Source organism: Lissotriton helveticus, chromosome 4_1 (genome assembly GCF_964261635.1).
Source record: "Lissotriton helveticus chromosome 4_1, aLisHel1.1, whole genome shotgun sequence".
NCBI classification, from domain to species: domain Eukaryota; kingdom Metazoa; phylum Chordata; class Amphibia; order Caudata; family Salamandridae; genus Lissotriton; species Lissotriton helveticus.
Window position 1 is genome coordinate 2,050,970,737 of NC_136063.1, and position 21,481 is coordinate 2,050,992,217.

A 21,481-nucleotide genomic window follows, 5' to 3' on the forward strand; every position below is an offset into this window, starting at 1 on the left:
AATTCACCTCGGAGAAATTCAAAGAGTTTATTACTAGGAATGACATCAACCACAAAACTACATCAATTTGTCATCTGGCAGAGAATGATGCTGTGGAATGGTTTAAACGAGTAATAAAAGGAACCATCCAACTTGCCAACAAAAGTGGGAAATGTTGGAGGAAGGAAGTAAAGGAAATGATATGGGGGTATAGGATTACTCCGGGCGAAGAGACATTTGCAAGCCCGTTTGAAGTAATGAGAGGTAGAACACCCATTTCAAAAGACCATATCGGATGGTTAAAACAAGCTAGAACATCAAGATGGTCTGTGGAAACAATTAAGGAAAAAATTAAGAACGCACAAGTTAATCTCAAAGAGACACATGTGAGGAGCAGGCTTTGCAAAGGAAAGTCCATAAGAGAAGGAGACAAAGTGCGGATTAAAAGAAGTGGACACATAGTTGAAGAGGAAGATGTATATTCCTCGCCCTTGGAGGAGGTAGAAGTGTTTGGTAACTCTGCAGCACCCAGTGATGGGAACGTTTGGCACGCTTCAGGGATGGCAAGGTGTCATAGAACTGAAGAAATGGAACAAAAGGAAAGGAGGCGTATTTATGAAATGGGCATACACCACTTGGACTGGTTCGATGAAGAGGAGGAAGGTGTGGACAATAACATAGGTGCGCCCAAGGCAAGTACAAGTACTACTACTAAGAAATATTGGGAAGGATTGGAATACATTGAAAGGGACAGGACACACAACTCCGACTACCCTGTGGAGCCACGGGTAAGGTCAACAACAAGTGGCACCTTCTCGGAATATGAAACCAGCGACGATGGAGGGGTGGAGAGTGATGCCAACTCTAAGGAAACGGATGACACTGTTAATGCGGAACGCACGTCCACCATGGATTATGGTAGTTGGCCCATGGAAGATGTGGTCGAAGCTAGTGAAAACACCAGCAGTTATGGCCAAGTTCGGTGCAAACCCGGCAAATATAAAGACTTTGTATTTGACTGAAAATTGTGAACATGTTACTGCTTGGGGGGAGGGGTTCTGTTGTTTAACCCTCCTTTGTTTATAGGGAAGGAGATGTGTTGTGTTGGTCTTTTCTTTATTTCCTTTGCCCTGCGCGAGCCTTCCCAGCGCGTGATTGGACAGCCCACAGCTGGAATGTTGACAGCCGGGCTGTGTATGACAGTTGGTGATTAACGGGCTGACTGCCTTGCCGAGCAGACATGCCCCTGGTGTGTTGTCGACTATAAATAAAGTAACTGACGACAGCTTGTGTACGGAGTCGTCTTTACAGTATGTCGTGCCTCCTGGGCCGCTGTAATCACTTGAAGAGTTAACACACTCGTCCACTGTTCCCTCCCCTTGCGCTGGCACGTACCAGTTTTATTGGCTGCTTTATTTGTCAGCTCTGTGTCATTGCAGTGAGCTATCTCCGCCAGCACTCGTCCCTGTGGGGTCACCAGCGTTGACCAGGGCGCGTACCACACGTGAAACACTCCCAGGTTCTCCACCGCCACCCTGGTCTTTGTCACTTGTGGGCGGGGCAACCAAAGCACCCCACACCGCTGACGATACAGCCACTCACTTCTTGGGTCTCGATCGTCGTTCTAGAACAGAGTTTAAACCCCGAGGTTTTGTCTCCCAGTGCTGCTCGCCTTCCCCTCACGGTTTGTGGTTTTCAGTGCAGGATTAGTGTCAGGCTAAAGCATGGGCTAGGCCTGTCTGCACCGGAGCCACGCTAATGTGCGGCCATTACTCCCGGCAGTTGGCCTCGCCCCCCAATAGATCAACTTCTTGGTTCAGCATAAACCTGTGCATTGCTATCAGTTAAAATAAGCTATTGTGGCTGAACCTAAACTTTGAAAGTTTGTAGCCTAATTAAACAAAACAACTCTAAAATACTACTGATGGGCTAATAAGAGATGCTTTTTGCTCACTGGGCTTATCTGAGCTTAAATGCTCTAGATAAGCACACCTTAAACACAAAAGGGATGAGGTCTTACCATGGAGTGGTGAAAAATTTCTCAGTTCTCGGAACAAAAGCAACTACCAAACAGCAGACTTGGATTCTCAAATTCGGCAAGAACCTGGAAGGTTTGACCAAAACACTCCGTGCTGGAAAGTAGATCATAATGGAACTCCAGAAATTCTCTGACAATACTAGGTTAAGCCATATTGTGCTTAAATTCAATTGTGAACCTTAAAGTATCCTGGAGAAAGAGATCTAGATTTGAGAGGCATTCGCTCCAAGATGGTGACCAAAACTTGACAACATTAAAAGTGTTTTTTTTGTTACAATTGAATGTAATAATTTGTCCAAGTAATTGTGCTTTATCCAGGGAAGAAGACGAATTTGTCCTCAGGAAACATCCTCGTAAGCCTACCTAGCACTGATGCCCAGGGACTCAGTTGTTATATTCATACTGACGAGGAGAGATCCTCTCATTTCCTGCACCTGAGTCATCAAGGGAGGGAGATTTTTTAGTTAGTTATAAACTGTAGCGCTAAACGTTGTTGCAGGACGATTGTGGAACCCACCAGTCTACTTTCTAGTCAATGGTGCCAAACCCATCCAAGACTGCACTTGGCCCTAATGTCGAAGAGGGGTGAGGATGAAATAGGAATATCTGTGATGTTTCTTTTCCCTAAACAGAACATACCACTACTGTTACTCTCTGCTGTTATATCAGTTTAAACTATCTATCTTTTTTTGTTTACATGAATGGTAATATTCTACTGGAAAAGAAATGTGCACCTTAGTCACTTTAGTAACTGGTCTACTATGGCAAAAATTGAACATGGTAATGACACAGTACCTTTATCTGGTTAGAGCCAAAAGAATCGGCATGAGACTGGTCTTGTTCCGATGTCCAGTGGCATTTGTTAATGTTCCACAAATTGAGACACTGATCAGACAACCTGGATCTGCATATAACATTATGGTGGCCTAAGAGACAATTGTTACAGTGCGACTTTGAGAGCATGATAGAATGTCTGTATATAGGTGCAGGGGACAGTACAAGGTCCCAGCCGAAGTCTTCCTCCCCTCCTCCCCTCCTCCCCCTCCAATGCAAACATGTTCTATCTAGGTCCCCCTGGATATCGCAAACCTGGAGCATCCCAAGACCACACTGGGAGAGTTTGAACAATTCCAAGGATTCAATAAAGTCTTTGAGGTGACGTCACTGAACCCATTTTAAAAAGCGAAGCAAACAGAAAACGTATGGGATGATTTTATTGATGTCTGGCTTCAATATAATCTTGACTGGAGAGACAAAAACAAAGGTAAAGAGCAGTCCCCCAACAGAGGCTCTCTGTCATCAACAGGGAGAAAAGCCAGGCACCTGGACACTCACTAAGTGTTTCTTTTATAGACCTCGGGATCCTTGCATCCTTCTGTAGTCTGCCACTCCTATGGGGCATATGGTCACGGCTTTTGGGGTGGCCACATGGTGACAAAATTGACTCTGCTGATTTTTGGGGACGCGAGGGATCTTGGCAGCACACCTGACAGACAAAATGCTGGGCAAAGTGATTTCTCTCACAGAGAGCGAGCAACATACTGTCCCAAAACTATCAGTGAGTGGGGGTGAGCATCTGTGACAATCCATGCATGACCGTTTTTTCCCCACATCCTTACCCCCTAAAATCCCCTTCAATGCCACCTAGCTGGCTGAGCTTTGTCTGAGTGACTAGAGCAGACTAGGTGAACCAAACATGGAGCATGGACATGCCCATCTGGCTCCCACGACTTATCCTCTGGGCCATATCCTTTCCAGTCTGCTAGGTAATAAACTCAGCCCCTGATGTGTGTCGAGTCCAGAATGGCTTTCACTTCATATTCCACATGATAAGCCACTTGTGCTGGAGAAGGAGGTCTATCAGTTCTACTGGGTTCGTTATAGGGCTTGAGGAACAAAAATAAACTAGCATTGGCATAGCCAATAGGTCTCGCCGTTAAGACCTTAAAAGTGTTTAGTTATCCAACACAATATCCTTGGTGCAACAACATCAACTGTTGCATGGCTAAACACTTATAAGGTCCCAAAGGCGAGACATATTGGCTATGCCAATGCTTGTTATATTCTAGCATCACATATATGCAAATACTCCTACCTAATGCCGAACACTTACTTTCACCCCAATGCAAGTTAACGGGGTTTCTAATTTCTCATGATTCGTTTTTCTGCTACTTTTCCTGTTCTCACATGTGGCATATGTGAATTACTTCTGGTGCTTTTTAATGATTAGGAAGTGAACATAAGATATTGCGCACTGTCTTCATTTAGCAGTCCATTTTAATGCAAAATGCATTTTCCTAAAGTCCGATTTGGTAATTTGTTGGTTCAACAGCAGTGAAACCGAAGTTTAGTGTAAAGCAAACCACTAATTATCTTATTTATTTAGCACTATAATTCTAGTGCACTTTAATAAAAAAAAAAAGTATGAACAAACTCATTATCAAAAATGTTAAAACATGCCGAACGATTCTCATTTCTTAAAATAATGTATTCAAATGAATTGACTTGTACATACATTTTGGAGAATTCATAAAAAATGCCACAAGCTTTCGTAGTAGCATCAGCAGGTAGAGTTGTTGACACTAACGGATTTGAGAAAGGTTTAGAATACAGAAGACACTTAGGGCCATATCTATCAACACATTTTCCCATAGACACAGAATGGGTGAAACCCTTTGATACATCTGGCCCTTAAATACGAGCATTTGTTTACCTCTGTACAATTACACTCTGAGTTACTGCCCTGGAATAGTGGCCTTAAATACAACTTACACCATGTCTATGCAAATCAACTAAGCATAACTAACAGCGTGCACAGACGTGTGTGTGCGCTTTCAAGAAGCACAAGCTGACCTGTTCTGAGCTACAGAAAACATTTAAATAATCTCCATGAACACTCGGCAGTACAAGCACACAGCCCACTACACAACTGAAGACCTGGGCCTGGTGTAGATCCAAAATAGAAGGAACAATATCCTATTCAAACCCTATTAATTAACAATCTGTGCATTCTTCTAGTTTAATAACACGAATTAGCGCACGCATGCTGCCATACCGGGCCTGCAGATAGTTGAGCTTCTATCACTTCCATGCACATTTTTATTGAGAAGCAACTAAAATTTCCGCTAATAAACATGTAATATTGAAAATATTTGACACTTCAAAGCCCAAAACCCATAAGCTTCCTGACCCCGGGGTCCCTCATCATGTGCTCGACCAACTCATTTTCCTTTCTTCCAACTCACATTTTAATACTTGCTACAATTCTACAATGATGAACAACGGACTAAGGCAACCATCACCATGAGGAACAGGGGGGCAACATTTCACACCCGACGAGCGATACTCTGACATTTTGCTTCAGAAGAAAATATTTCTTTGCACATCAGCAACACTAAACCAGTGGGTGTAAAGGAAATCGCCATTGGCCAGAAACGTTATCCACCACATATAACACACACACACACACAAAACGTTGTTCCAAGTTAGAGGAAGAAATGGTCTGGAAGGCTTAACTGTAAAAGCAGGAGATAGGGGAGTTCCAATCCCACTTTCCCGAGGGTTGTAGATTAGGTCATCCAGGGGTCATGTAAAGGCCCCCCCGACCTATAGTTCTCCAAACTGGCACTGCTCAGCGACAGGGTACATTATGGTATTAAATTATTATTCTTTTCTGTTTGAAATCTTTATTTCGACCAATAAGATCATAACATTATTATATAAATATGACTGAGAGGAATACACGTTTGGACCCAAATTTCATCAATAAACGGGAATCACATTTTAGTATATAGCTAATTATGTATTTTCTTTAGCGGTAATGTGTCTGTGTTTACGTTTTCCTATGTATTAAAAATGTAATATCTAAAGATGAGTCAAGGGCAGCATGGGTGGGTGGGATTTATCTTTCCACCTGCACTTAAGTGGCTCTTCGAGAAAACAACTCTGTTACATCATATTCTCAGCAGAGGAAACTACAAATAGTGCTGATTAAACTGATCCCAAATGCCATTATGCACAAGGCTGCCGGCCTGTGCATGGGATCTTTGAAAGCAGCACCGAAGAGCCCCTGAAATGAGAGGCCGGGCTAAATATGCCTTTCCCGAAGCTGGCTGGAGAGAATAACTGAGGCGTCATTCCCCTCATTCATGTAAAATGCACGTCTGTTTGTGTCTTGGCTGCGACTGCCGCTCTGCTGGGAAATTAACCCGTTTACTGCTTCGAACGTTCAGCGCCAGTGCTGAACGTTCGAAGAAACGGGTGCGGACGCGTCGGCCAACGGATGTGCGCAGTACTGGCAAGGTAGTGCTCGCGACGACCGTTGGCCGACGGCAGCACTAAAGGGGTTAATGCCTGTTATGCTGAGCTAATGTTTATCATCGTCAGCCGGTTAGAGATTTACAGCGGGCTGCACGGCGTCCTATTTTTGTGCTTGATCTGCATTTCCGGGGCAGCACTCGACAATGCAGGCGTGCAGAAAATCCCAGGGATTTTAAACATTACACAATACCACTGTCTGAACAGGAGAAAATTAAAAAAGGCAAATTCTTCAAGCCGTGCGTCCTAGCCAAAAGAATCGTCAAACCGTGGGCCATGCATGAACAATACATGTACATGATGCGTGGTTTATAACCTGTTCTTCCTGTCCCCATTGTGCCCCCAATAAAAAAAAAATATTTAAAATTATATTCATTGCCGAAATGTCTGCTTACTATCATACTAACTGAACTCTGAGTAAATGGCGTGTCAGGAGACCGAGGCAGTTAATGCCTGCTATTAAAAGCGTAAATATAGGAAAATCATAATGTGCACACATTATACCCTGCATCCTTTAGCGAAAAGGTACGCTACAATTGTGCAGAAGAAACAGCGGGCACTGCATAAAGTAAAAAATTACCAAATGACATATGTCCTCATCGAACCAAACATGCAGGGTGCACCATAAAACAAGAGTGGTGCGCGCACGCTTGTGTGAAATCTGACACAACAGATGGCACACTGCGCACCACTGCTCGTAATCGAAAGCCCTAGGCCTTTTCACACGCACAGTGTGTGAAAAGGCCAGAGCGATTCCAAAAGGTCGTTTTCCTAGAGCAGTGTGTCCGCGCTGCGCTAGGCTCGACTTAAGAACGAGATGGCCCAGGAGATCATTTGGCAGGACTAACTTGGCTGCTACTGGGTCAGCCATATCAATCCTATATTCAGTGGGAAAGGAACCTATAGAGTGTGCCTGTAACTTTCTTGGCCTTTGTAATCGTAGGTGCTAGATAGCTAACCAAACACTATCCCCTAAGTGGCTTTGGGGTGCTTTTGACAATGTTTATTTGACTGCTTTTGAAAATGCGAACTTGACGTATTTTCTTTATCAAAGGTTTCACATTTCGAACACAGAGGAAATGCAAGAAGGCTAAAAATACAAAGCATACATTTACCGGATATATCTTTGTTTGCTGCTGGCAACAATGCCCCCCACCCCCTTTCTGTTTCTGAGAATCGACATCCTAACTCTTTTACATCATTCCCTCCTAATTACGCTGCTATCCACTGCACACCTGTTTAGATTAGTTTTACATGTATGCAGAACAGGTACATTCCAACGTGCCACTGTCCGAACTCTGGGGCAGAAGGTTGCCGCCATTGGCATGTCATATCTCTCTGTAATCACCAGGCTTTGTCTCCGTAATCATGGCATAGCCGGTGTTAATCCCTCCTCATCCATGATATGTAGGAGTGCCTTCTTTGGCGTGATAGTTAGATGACACTCAAGGGTCCGTTCTAGTGAGGACTCATTAGAACTCCAGTATGGGCGAAGCATTGCACAGTCCCAGACAGTATGAAGTAAGTCTCCTTTCTCACCCTTCAACAACACCACATCGTAAACATGACGGGTTGTCTGTGCTCTGCATGCGTCACAGTATGTTAAGTCCAGCATATGCAATGTGGGTCTTTAAACTGTACAAGTCAAACTCTAGCGAGTATAGCAGCCTATCTGCGACTCTACGTGCATCATCCCACTCTCCCTCATCCATTCCCCACCTCACATCACTCTAGTAGCATATGGAAGGAGTCCGGGATGCTGTGGACCAGTAATTTGTATATGAGCGAGACACAGCCCAGATTTCTTTGCCTTTTATGAAGGTAGAATGCAACCATGCAGAGACTCCACTACTATTTAAACATTCTTCCTTTCTTGTACATGGCTACTAGCCTCATCAATGTCTGGTTGACTAAGACCAATACTATTTGAAGGAGCCAATACTTTCCTCCCCTGTTGGCCAAAGGTATATTGCCATCTCATCAGAGTGCTGATTCTAAAGTGCCATAGCCACTCTAATTCTGGGAGAACTTTTTCCTGCTGTTGTAGACTTTATTTGGGGACTTCCTTCCCTCGCTTCAACATAGCTGTTTGGTTTGGAACAGGTGTTTTATGTGTTTGCTTTCATCTAAAATGTTATTAGGGAAACAATGGAGGGGTGGTTCAGGGGGACCCTGTACTAAAAGGGATTGGGTGTCCATACACAGACTTAAAAGGTACACCAGTTTCTCATTGGGTGAAGGGAAGGGCAAAAGTGTGTGTGTGTGCGGGCTCAAATGTTCAAGCTCAACGTTACAAGCTCCTCAAAAACGAGTCAACAGAACCTCTACCAGTTGTAACAGCCATTGAATATAACAGATGGATAGCTTGTTACTTCACTGCATTTGTTATATTTTGTTATATTTTTGTTTTATCCGAAATGACCCAACTTCTGTTTTCTCTTTAAGCACAATGCACCTGCCTTACACCGCTCTGGTTTGTAAAACTTCAATAATTATCGTACGATTATGTGCTAGCATTTCAAATGCCTTCTTGAAGTGAATATATTAAATGTTCTTAAGTCATTATGTATGTTCAATATGAGTAATATGCTTAATTTACAAACAGTTAGCTGTACTTATTAATGCATTGCTATGCCATGGAGAAGATCTTATAAATGAACTGTATGTTAATAGTGTTTGATCAGCATTTAATTTCTGAATGACAATCTGTCTCCTGTATTAATGTTATTCTTTTGTTCTTCTGTCTCAGTCCCATTTATTTTACCACATCAGCAAGTTGACAAAGGAGCCATTAAGTTTGTCCTTAGTGGTGCTAATATCATGTGTCCAGGACTGACGTCTCCCGGTGCAAAATTATATCCTGCTGCCTCCGACACAGTAGTTGTATCCTTTTTTTGTGACTTATTTGCTAGGACTTGTTGGTGAGGTTTATGCATATATAAGTCAATGTCTTGGGACTTGAATGAGATTATTTGACCTGCTAGGAGGGTTTTGGGATTTAGCAAAAAATGTTCAGCAATTTAAGTATGCATGCTTGTTGACGGGTAAGCTCAGATATTGCTGATTATATCCAAAGAAATAGTGGTTTTATTTTTAGAACCAACAGGTATCAAAATATACTTTTCTCAATATGAGGACTCTCATGTAATTACTTTGCAAAGAGGCAAACTTTGTGAACACAATAGATACAATGGTTGCAGTAGGCAACACAATTCTAAACACAATTTAACATTGAGCTCAATGGGGTTTTCTACATAAATGGAGCTGATTACTTTATAGATTACTTTTGTAACTTCAGGACTGGATCCTAAATTCAGTCCTTTGGTCTAAGCTGAAAAGAAGAAGAAGAAGAAGAAAGAGACATTTATAAAGCGCATGGCTACCCGTGGGCCTCCCAGCGCTAAGAAGAGAGCGTGCAGATAGGAACTGATTATCTGGCTGGGAATAGATGAGTCTTCAACATCTTTCGGAAAGAAAGATGATCTTTTGTCATCCTAATATGTTCCGGAAGATCATTCCATCTTTTGGAGGCAACATAAGAAAAACGTCGTCCTCCACTTCTGGCCCTCTTAATTTTTGGTACTATCGCCATGCATAGTTTAGTAGAACAGTAAAACAGTTTAGTAAAAACGTTTTAGTTATTGCAATGATTTTTAAAGAATATAAAGGTATTCCAAAAGTTGACACTTGAAAACGTTTGAGTGAAAAACCAGCAATGTTATCCAATGGAAGGAAATTCAAAGCACAGGTGAAGTAGGTTCTCAATACTTTTGTAATCCAGTACGGGGGTCCTAGGTTCAGCACTGGGGTCTCTACCTAAGACAGGTAAGTAATTACGTTTTAGTAGTTGGTACGATTTTTAAGGAATATTTGTACTTTTCAAAAGTAGACAGAAGAAATTTCACAGAAAAACAGTCAGTGGTTTCCTATGGCAGAAATGTAGATTACTAGCAAACACAGTTGTGATTACTTTTGCGGTTCAGTACTGGGCTACAAGGTACAGTACTGGCTTCTCTCCTGATCACAGGTGAGTAATTCGAAATTACGTTATTCGGCTGATTTTAGATAAATATTTTAAAGTTTCAAAACTTCACACTTAAAAGAAATTTCGAGTCAAACCAGTCAATGTTATCCTATGGCAGGAAAGTGAGTCATCGGTTTTCAGATGGGTACTCGACTGGTGAAGTTAAGGTTCTGGGCATAGACTCAGGGATCCCCCAGGGTCAGGTAGGTACAGTTGGTACACCCTCAGCGGCACAGGGGCGGCTGGGTGCAAAGGTAGTTAGGCCCAACGTTATCCAATGAGAGGCAGGGGGCCTTCGTTGGTGGCTGCTGGCTAGCAGGCCACACAGCTGTGGGAGCCGGGCTCCTGGTCACTTGCTCAGGGCAAATGGGGAAGTAGGATAGGACTCAGGTTGCACTCCCAGGGGCACTCGGGCGGCTGGGTTCAGGGTGCTTTTGAGCCGTCGGGCGCTCAATGTTGTTCAATGGGGATCTTAAAAAGGGAACAAATGCTGCAGGCTCTGGGACGGTGGATCTTCTGGCGTGACCAACACTTTGAGGGGTAAGTTGGGATCTTGGAGGATAGGTAGGCACCCAGGAGTTGGGCACGGGGGGGGCTGTGGGGCGCCGGGGTGTCTTTTGAGGTCGGGAAATCTTACCCCCTGCTGGTCGCGTCGGGGGGGAGGGGTCCTTTGTCCTGAGGCTGAAGGCGTTGTCGGGGTCGTCGAGGAGGGTCCTTGGGGACTGGATTCCAGGTCAGAATTGCCGGGACGTCCTCAGGGTCTTGATTGACTCCAGCACAGGCCTGGCTTGGCGGTGCAGTGTGTGCAGGGTTCGCGGTCCCGGGCTGATGCCAGGGCTTGTTACTTGCTTTGAGCAGTACCACTGCTCGTGGGAGACCCAGGTAGTCAGAGTCACAAGGCAGTCAGGTCCTCCGGGGTTTTTGAGGTTGCAGACCACTGGAGACACTGGGGTTTTGCAGGAGCAGGTTCGAGGGTCGACAGACCAATAGGGCTGGGGCCAAGTCAGTTGGTGTCTTCCTCTTTTTAGCAGCTGCACGGCAGGTCTTCGTGTTCCTTGTTCTTCTTTCTTGTTTCGGAATCTGGAACTGTGGGAAAAGGTTCAGGATGCCCCTAAATACTAAATTTAGGGGTGTTACAGGTAGGGCAAGGGCAGGGACCAATGGGTCCCTGTCCTGGGGTGGGTACACCCCCTAGCCTGCTCCTCTCCTGTGGGAGGGGGGCAGGAGCCTAGCGGTGATTGGGCATGGCTCCCCATCTTCAAGATGGCCGGAGCCCGGGGTCGTGCATCACCTCGCCTCTCCCACCTGAGGGGTGGAGTTGGCACAGGCTGACCGCCCCCCTTTCCGACATATGTTTTCCCGCCAGGCTCACCGCCAGAGTGGGGGTCAGAACTGGTGGGGGCCAGTTGCTGAGTGCTGGGAGCTCTCTACCCAGGGGTCCAGCAACATGTCTGCTGTGTGGCAGCCTAGGCAGCCTCTCAGACAAGACGTGGATTGTTGGTTAGGTTTCAGGGGGCATCTCTAAGATGCCCTCTGTAGTGCATTTTACATGAAATCCCACACTGGCATCAGTGTGGGTGTAATCTGCTGAGAAGTTTGATATCAAACTTGTCAGTGTAGCTATTATGGTGCTGTGGAGTTCGTAATGACAACATCCCAGCACCATATACTCTTAATGGCATCACTGCACTTACAGTGCCCAGGAATGGCCCTGGGTACTGTAGGGGCAAAAGGCTCATGCACCTGTGCCCACACTACTGGCATAGGGCACCCAGCTAGAGGGGTGACTGATGTATGCCAGGGCAGTGGGTTTGTGGGCAGGGCACACTGGGATGTGTGCCATGTCGACTCTTTGGTTAGTTCTGTACTTAGGCACTCAGCCTGCAAAGGCAGTCTGTTGTTGCCAGGGTACAGGGCCCCTAAGGGTGGCACAATAAGTGCTGCAGCCCTTAGAGGTCTTCTCCGGTCACCATGCCCTGGGTACCTAGGGTACCATTTACTAGGGGCTGACAGGTGGCCAGAGATGCCAATCAGGTTTTAGTTGTAACACAGTTTTAGGGAAGGAACACAGGCCCTGGGTACCTGATTGGCAGGGACCCAGGGCACACCAAGGAAAAAGTGCATCGGGTATCAGGCAAAAAGTGGGGGGTGGTACTGCAACAGAAACTCACTTTCTTACAAATTCTAAGTCATATTGAGGGCATATCCAAATGGGTTCTCTGACTTCTAAATAGGAGATTTGTCCGTAAGAGATTCATTTAACTTCTATTACCTTCATCATCTGGCTGAATGTTCACAATGTTAATTCATATAAATGTACAACAGACATTTTTCATTCAGTAACTTTGTTAGAGAGGAATTTGTACATGTGTGGACTAAGCGAGAAACAGAAGCTTGATTTGGTCATCCTTTGACAAAAATATGTTTGGTTGTTGCAGTGTCCTGACCAGGTTAAATTTGTACAATGCTGGGAGTTACTACACTTTCGGTACGATACAGAAGTACATCAGAGTTGAACAGCATGGAAATTGGGACACTAAAAGCCATAAAATGACCTGAGGCTTGACTAAGGACACCATTAAAGGAATGGACGTGCACGTAATCTCAAAGCAATCTCTGGAAGTTTACATTGTACAATGTAAAGCAAAATTATAGACGCTTCGCCATTTTTTCCAAAATCTTTATTAGAACTTGAACTCAGTGGCAGCTGCCTCCTCTGAAAAGTTGGATATCAGTACAGGCTCTCCAAATGAACTATCTGGAGGAAATGTCCATTCTAAACACCACTGGATCCAATTTAAGCAACAGTAGACCCCTCCTTTGTAATGAGACCCCTGGAGCCTCATGTAAGCAGGTGGAAAACCTTGCGAGTGGTCACTCAAATAGTTGTCCAGAGATTTTCATTTTGGATTTGTTTTTTGTATCATCAGAGAAGTAACTTAGCTTAGGTTGACATTGCTAATTAGGGCTGATTTTCTTCTGGACGAAACTTTAAAAAATGGCGAATGTGTTGCAGTGATGATGAAATATATCAGGAACCATAAGACTGATATACTTCATTTTGGTGTCAAAACATAGGTTTTGGGGGAGGTGGGGGGGGAGTAGTCATATAGAGACAGAAAATAACTCTTCAGAGCAACCCTTCTGCCATTTTCCAAATGGCGTTCCTATAATGTGTTTCAGCCATCATATTGGTAATTTATTTTAATATCATTTTTGTTTCAGGTTTTCCATTGACTCAAATTTGTAAACATTAGCGAAGCTGGTGGTAGCAGAGGATCTGTACCTCCTGACAGTGTTGCTAACTACAAAATCTGAGGACTCCTTCAACAAAGAAAAATGTGCCAAACTAATGCAAAAGAAAAGCTAACATTAACTGCGGCTTGACAGAAGAGAGTTCAAGATGCTGCAGAAATACGGCAAGGCTAAGTTCCCAAAAGATTGAAACTTATGGGTGAAGGGGATCAAATATTTTATCATTGTAACAAGTGCTTCTAGTCATATAAAATGGAAAAATAAGCCTGGAAAAAAATGGTTAAAAAATAGCAGAAACCAGTGAATCACAACAAGTCTTCTGAGAAAGCAACGACAATCAATCCCAATGCCATCATTGACCCTGATGAAGCCTTTTGTAAGGTGATACGCATTGGCTGCTCTTTTTTGGAAATATACATTAAAGGAAAATTCTGCATCACCTCAAGACTTACGATAATCTGTCTATACTAAATATGTTCTTCTATAATTATTCATGTTGCCTCTCGTATTTTGTATATCTATGCTTATCCAGTTAGGTCGATGGCTACCCCTTGTCCACCTCCAACAACTGAGTAGAAGGCAGAGGATCTTCAATGTGTTATCTGTGGTTTAGCCACAACAAGGGCCATTAGGATTGACGAAAGAACAAAGTTCAGAGTTTGCGAGTCTCAAGGGGCAAACATGTTTTTATCTGCAGCTGGTTTCTTCAAAGGTGAAGTTTTCATCGAAGTAGCTGATCTAAACATAAAGGTGAATGTATTTGCAGTAAATTTGTATGCCTTCCCTAACCGCATGCGCGCATACATTAGAAAATAAGAATGTACAATGAGCTCCCAGCAGCAACGTAACCGTCCACCTTCAGTTAAGTTGGCACTATTTGAAAATGCAAATGAAGTTTTAAACCTACACTTGATGTCTGGCTACGGGTTCACACTCGGTAATATCAGAGAAATAATGATCAGCATTAATGAAACTATTGATACATTATGATGAAATTAAGATTTTTTCAGGTGAGAATGTACAATGACATAATTAGTTTCAGTCTAGCAAAAAAGAATGAGCCACTTATGGTGGTCTCAGCTGATTTGACTCCTGAAGTTCTTGCTACCAAAATAAAATCACAGCATACAGGAAAATCGGCAGGAGCCATTTTAAGAAATGTCCTGAAAAAAATGTTTGTGATGCCCCAGAACTCCGTAAACCATGGGAGTCAACAAGAATGCCTGATGTTGTCATAGCATTTTTTTTTATCATTGTTTAACATCATCAAAGCATAACTGTTCCGAACTAAAGTCCTTGAGTTCGGAACAAATGCAGACAACATTCATGATGGCTTTGAAGATATAAGCAAAGAAGTGAAAGACAATCCCATGAACCAACAGGCTTATGCTTTGCAAATGTTCTGTCTTTTCCAAATCATGTTTTATGAATTATATCATGGCAAAAAGAAAACTCCGCTACACAGTATATGACGAGCAAAAGTAGAGCGCTAATCATCAGTGAATAAGATTTGTGTTTCAACAAGTTATGACATAGTATGGATCAGGAACTTGTTAGCAGCTCATGCTGGTAAATCTTGTGAATCTGACAGCGCATTACCAGGAAAGGATTTTAAACTGCTGCTCTTGATCATTTTTATTTTGAAGACCTCTTCTTTATCTGGAAATTCAGCACACATGATACTGCCATGGTGCTTGTTCAAGACTACCTATTGGAAAACAAGCTGTGTTAGCTGAAGGCATAAACAAACAAAGCTGCAAACTTAAAACCAAACTGCTTTGCAAACGTATGCAAAATCACAACAAACCATCAACCCACTCCCAGTCTACCAGAAAGTTTCAAACTGGCTGAGGGCATGGATTTTCTACCTAATGCTGATTTAACTGAATTTATTCAATTGCTTTTTATTTTGCAGACTGAAGGATGAAGAAAAAACAGTTCCTCCATGGGCTGGAATTCAAATCTGATCTCCCAGAATACTGTCCCACTGAAAAAGGTTGAGTTTTTCCTAGTAATACCATCTCCAGTCACAAACTGCGCAACAGTATACAAAGCTCCAAAACCTTTTTTAAATGTGCATGCTCCGCTTGAAGACCAGTCTTTCCTGTCAAATTTATGCGATGAAGGTGTTTTCTGTATTGTAGCTGACATTTGTAAGAGCAGTTCAGTAGATTCAATGATCTTTATCCAGTGATGCGCGTTTTCCACATGACAAAAGTTTAGTTGCGGTGCATTAAGTTATCTACGTAGATGTAGCATAGACAATGCACTTATTGAGGCTGAAATCTTGGGAAGCAAAACTGTCCAGTCAGTATGGACTGGAACTCATTATGTTCATCCATTACAAGGTATGCTGATCATATCTATGGCTATAGAAACGTTGCACTGGAATGCTTTCTGGAACAAGAATGACAAATTAGGTTATGCATATCTTATCTCAGAAGTCAACAGGGCATAGGGTGCACTTCATTCAAAAGACTTACTGCAAAGCCCGGCAATATTAAATACACTCGGTTAAAAATCTGAATACCTAGTTCATAGAGATTGTCAAAGAAAGTGAAGACATTTTTTAAGTACTGAGGAAATGTTTTACATATGATGGCTCTAATAAAAAGACGTTGTACATGCTGATTCGGGAGGTGATCGGGAGCTGCACATGAAGTCTTCAGAGTCACTGATTACTGTTTGCGAATTCGATTGCATAAATTACCTGAGATATGGGCCTGGTATGTAGAAATACTGAAGAAGCTAGAGGTGGTAAAACCATACCTCTACAGACGATCCAGAGATCACAGACCACCTCCAAGGGAACTGTTGGTCAGACACATAAAAGTGAATGTTTCTCAATGGCAAAGAGTTAACCATGAAGTCCTTTCTATTTGCAATGTTTTCAGAGAGATGTCAAATTTTAAAATGAATGGACCATTGTGAAACTGTTCCTCACCACAAACTTGTGGGAAGAAAGGGGAACGTTTTAATAAATATGTTGACCGCCTTCTTCATATAATGCAGCAGCAGGGAAACCCCCTTTGAAATGACTGAGCCTCTGCGACTACACAACTTCATGACCAAACACTATGTGGATAACGATACAAAGACATGTCTACTAGATGTCCTGGAACATGGATCAAAACTATATGCTAAACTGAAGCGGAAGATATTTGTATTGAAAGAGACAAAGATGGTTGGCATAATCACTAAAGCTAAGCTTCCACGCTTTGATTGCCATAGTAAGAGTTCGTCCAACCAGCCACTACAAAACAAGTTTTATAAAAACAACTTTCGCAAGCACAGAGGTGGATGTAGCAAAAGAAAGGAGCGAATTATTTTAAAGACATTCGGTTTCATGATCTTATTCTAACAAATGCACTATTTGATAGAGATACTGCAACCAAACCAGTGAAGCACAAACTCGTATATGAGCTCTGGAAAAGAAAAAAACTTTAACCTGAAGATTTTTAATTCGAAACGGTTTCCTTATTTAAAACTGCTGTTGTTGTGGACTGTTTGTCACAATTGTGACTGGTCAAGATTTCATCTATGCAAATCTCCAGAGGTCGTTCAGACTGTTCTACAGATATCGGTCATTGTGCACCTTTCAAGCACTGCACATTATCTTTGATGGTTATCTTGATTTATCTGTCAAGGAAAGTGAGAGAATCCGACAAATGTTTACAAGTGGAACAGTTGAGCTTACCTGCATCAAAAGCTCTACATGTATATCTATGCAACTTGATAAATTCTGGTCATCAACATTGAAAAAGATTAACTTGGAGATGTTAACTCGTCAAAACATTGCTGATGCTTCAGTGAACATTGAATTTCCAGTTATTGCAAGTGGAATGATTGTCAATGAGGATTTGGTGACTGCAGAGATATATTCAAAAGGAACAGTCAACATTGTTCAAGAACTTAACAGCAAATTGGAGGAAGCTGACTTTCGTGTTGTGCCACATGTTGAGTGGGCTGTTTGAAATGGTTCCAATCAAATCATTGTATTGTCAAATGTAGGGCTCAACAAATCCACTCGCCCACTCGCATTTGTGAGGGAGAATGGATGAGGACGAGCTATTTTTAGGTCCTACTCGCCAGAAAGGGCGAGTAGGAAGACAAACTAACTTTTGTCCTCTGTCTTTGAAAACGGAGCAAAAGTCACAAGATAAGATTTAAAGGCATTTTTATTGCTCACAAAGGGACTGAGCAATAAATATGCCTTCAAATCTTGTTAACTTGTCACTTTTGCTCCGTTTTCAGAGACGGAGGTCAAGTAGGTTGTAGTTGAGTCAAGGAGATTTTCCAAGGTACTAGACACGCAGGACTAGTACCATTTTCCAGATTTTTCGAGCCCTGAAATGACACGTTATTTATTGTGCTACTTAGATTGTTGCAATGTTCATAAGTCAAGGATTGTCACAGTTATGGTTATGTTATGGAACAGGTCGAGAAAAGACACTTAATCCTGCTTCATATTATGTACAAGAAACTTGACCTAGAGATGCCCAGTGTTCTTATCTAGGCACATATTCTTACGAGTGATTAAACTATGAGCACAATTAGAACAAAGCTAGGAGCTTTAACTGCTTAACCTATGAAGTTTCTATAAGGATTTGCTGAGGGAGAAGAGGAATGTGACTTTAAAGATGTAGAAAAATACCCTGGGCATGTGTGGCAAACAGGTTTTGAATGTCGCACATTTGACAGTCTTCGGGACAGTGCGTTCAAGAGATCAATCCTGCTAAGTGACCTTCCACTGATGCCATATTCTGTGAGTGAGCACATTAAAACGCGTTCTACTTGATCAGAGAATGTGTAAATGTTTTGGATCATGCATATGTAGAGAAGAGCCATGTGAATTTGGTTGGAAAGATATTGATTGGAATGATGGGGTGCTAAAACCTATGAAATTTCTAAAGCCTTTACCCACAGAACTTACACGTCTATGCACTTGCAAAACCTGTGCTACAAATTTTTTTTACCTGTAGATAAAATCTAATCAAATGTTCAACATTCTGCAAATGCACCACAAGCGATTGCTGAAACAAAGTGAACTATGAAAATGTGTCTAAAACGGGAGTGATCAGCATATTTTTTTTCTCCATAATTCAGATCATAAACATTGTTTGGTGTGTATCAGTCTTTTATTCCTCTATAGCTGCCATTTTGGGAAGTGATGGAAGGGTTGCTCTAAGGAGTTATTTTCTGTTTCTACTTGATCCCCCAAATCCTCACAGTTCCTGAAATAGTACATCATCACTGCAACACATCTGCCATTTTTTAAAATGTCGTCCGGGGAAAATTCAGCCCGGATCAGCAGTGTCTACTCAAGCTAAATTACTTCTCTAATGATCCAAAACACAAATCAAAAAGGAAAATCTCTGGAGAACGTTTTTTTACGGCGGTGTATCATGGGGCCGGGATTAGAGTTTGCATTGTTCTCTAGGTGCTCCACTTTCACCTTCAGTTGAAAGACCAAGGTAAATGCACAGTCCTGAGATTTTTCCATCTCCCTAATTACGAAGCCAGAAAAATTTCACAAAATCCCTCATTTGTTGGATTTGCTGCTCTGCCATCACCAGGCTGCCCTAGAGTTTCTTAATTTTCTCTTTTACACATGTCACCTTTCCTTCGGGACAGTCATTCATAGAGCCTCTTTCGACAAATGACTTCCCCAAACCAGTCTCCAGTTTTACGTGAAGAGGTATGGTCTCCTGTGAGACCAGTTAATCTGGGGCAAATTAACATAAGTTCTTGCTCTTGCCACGTGGGTCGGGATGATGTACTCTCCTGTGCCATTTATAGAAAATAGTGTGCATCTGGGGATGCACTCTCTAGACCAAAATGCTCTGTACACCCCATGGTGGGCAGATTATCTAAACCTTCAATTTCAAGTTCTTATCCGGAGTAGGGGCTCCTTCCTGTATCTTGGCAGCTTGTTGAGGTAAATACCCTGCCATTACATCCACAGCAGAAGACACAGGCGGCAGGCACCGGTGCATAATAATTCACACTAAAAAGTAATGTTGCCAACCTGTTCCCCCCCCAGCTGCCTCATTTGCCAACGCTGACCGGGTCTTCTGACTACTGTCTTCCTAAGAACCGATTGGTGTTATCTTGAACTTCAGTAGTGAGCAGAGAGTGGCGACTGCTTGGTAACTTCAGGGCGCCAGAGAACACTGCATGTTCCACTTTTCGTTTGGAAGTAGATAATGTGAGAGCTAAACCCATTCTATAGTTAAGTGGAGCATTATTGCTGGCACAAGTTCATACCCTATTCACTTCTGTTAAATCGTCTTTTTACAAGGGTGCATAAGTGCCACGATGGTTGGACAGTGTGATCCGTTTATCACAGAGTCTGGGGCTGCCAACTAAAAGGGAGGAAAGGAGCAGTTTCAGAGGGGGTCTGGGGGGATTGCGGTTGGGAGAGTGCGAATCCTAACAGTCTACTCTGCTGCTCGCAGGGAGAAGTTTGCAGTTACCATGTGGGTGGTGGAGCACTGGAGCTTCAACTGGGTATCAATGTCGTACTAAGAACGGTTGATCAGTGTTGCAGGGAACTGATTCTGAGGAGGAGTTGAGCGAGATATTGAGGGAGAGCGGGAGACAGGAGTTCTGACTAACACTAAACACAGAAGCAACCAACAACCTTATGTGCTTCATAAAACCATGGGAGACGCATGCAAAGTTATCCTATCTTTTGTGTACCCAAACACACTTTACAAGGGTGATCAGGAGCCTAGTCATGCACTATATTACAGGAATGATCTTAGAAACAATAACAATGGATTTTATGAGTCCATTGGATATTTTGGGTGGTAGATGTGAGTTTGGCGTTTGTAATTTGAGACTATTTTCTGCTAAAGCAAAGTAAGGTTTTTGTTTTAAATACGACTCTAGTTGGATCTTGCTCATAAGGTGCTTTTTAGGTCTCGGCCTAGAGACGCGCGTAGAGAACTATTGTAATCGTTTCAGCCTGCAAAGGAGACCAGAGCTTGGGCAACCGCCCAGCATTTTCAATGGGAGAGGAGCGACAAGAGCTGGCCACGCGTGGATTCAGTCGCGCGCACACGGCGCCAGCGTCTCCGCCGCATGCCGATGACTGCTTACTTCCTGGCCGGCTTCACGGAAGGCAGCATGCTTGTTTTTTCCTCCCACCCTTTCACTACCAGGCCCCCCCCCTCGCCGTACTTGACTGGCTGTTTGTTTATTTATTTGGACACCGGGAGACCGAAGCAGAGGCCGTCACCCCTTGCCGGGGCTGCCGACAGAAGCAGCCGTCCTTTCCTCCAAGGAGCGAGCGGCCGCTGGCCCCCGGATCCTCCCCGTCCCCTTCATTGTACCCAGGGAATGCTTCTCCTGCCCCCTTCCGCCTCCCCCACCCCCGGGGCTGGCGTGCAGTGATGGCAGCGATGCGGGCCCTTTTGTTCAGGGTTTGACAGGCTGGCCGGAGACTGAGTATAAAAACAGGTTTTCTTTTTGTTCTTTGCTGTTAATACCAGCTTTTTTTATTATAGTGTTAATTGTACGTTTATTTGTGTTCCAAGCGCGGCATAGCAATCAGACGCGATGCTGATCATCCCGCAGAGACTTGAACCTGGTTAATCTTTACTAATATAATAAAGAGAGAGCCCAAACCTTTGAGGCAGGTAATCTCAGGAACCACAGAACCAATCGCAACACCCAATACAGCGTTGGAAAGGGCAGTTGCAGCAGAAGGACATAGGCTATGCAGACGCCCACCATATACATTTAAAAGGTAAAAGAACCGTGCCAGCAAAGTAGTCCCTTGTGGGCGTGTCTGCGTTGTGCTGTGGGCGTGTGCTGGGGGCGTGACAAACACTGGGGGCGTGTGGTACGTTCCGCCCTTCATG

At 43.3% G+C, this 21,481-nt stretch overlaps 1 protein-coding gene across 1 annotated transcript in view; it reads left to right on the forward strand.

The window, feature by feature from the left end:
- MCTS1 (MCTS1 re-initiation and release factor) overlaps positions 1–21,481 on the forward strand; it is a 151,125-nt gene that overhangs the window by 73,808 nt on the left and 55,836 nt on the right. Inside the window, exon 4 of the mRNA XM_078688737.1 lies at positions 9,084–9,217. Within this exon, the coding sequence (XP_078544863.1) occupies positions 9,084–9,217 (134 nt within the window). The remainder of the gene's footprint in view (positions 1–9,083; positions 9,218–21,481) is intronic.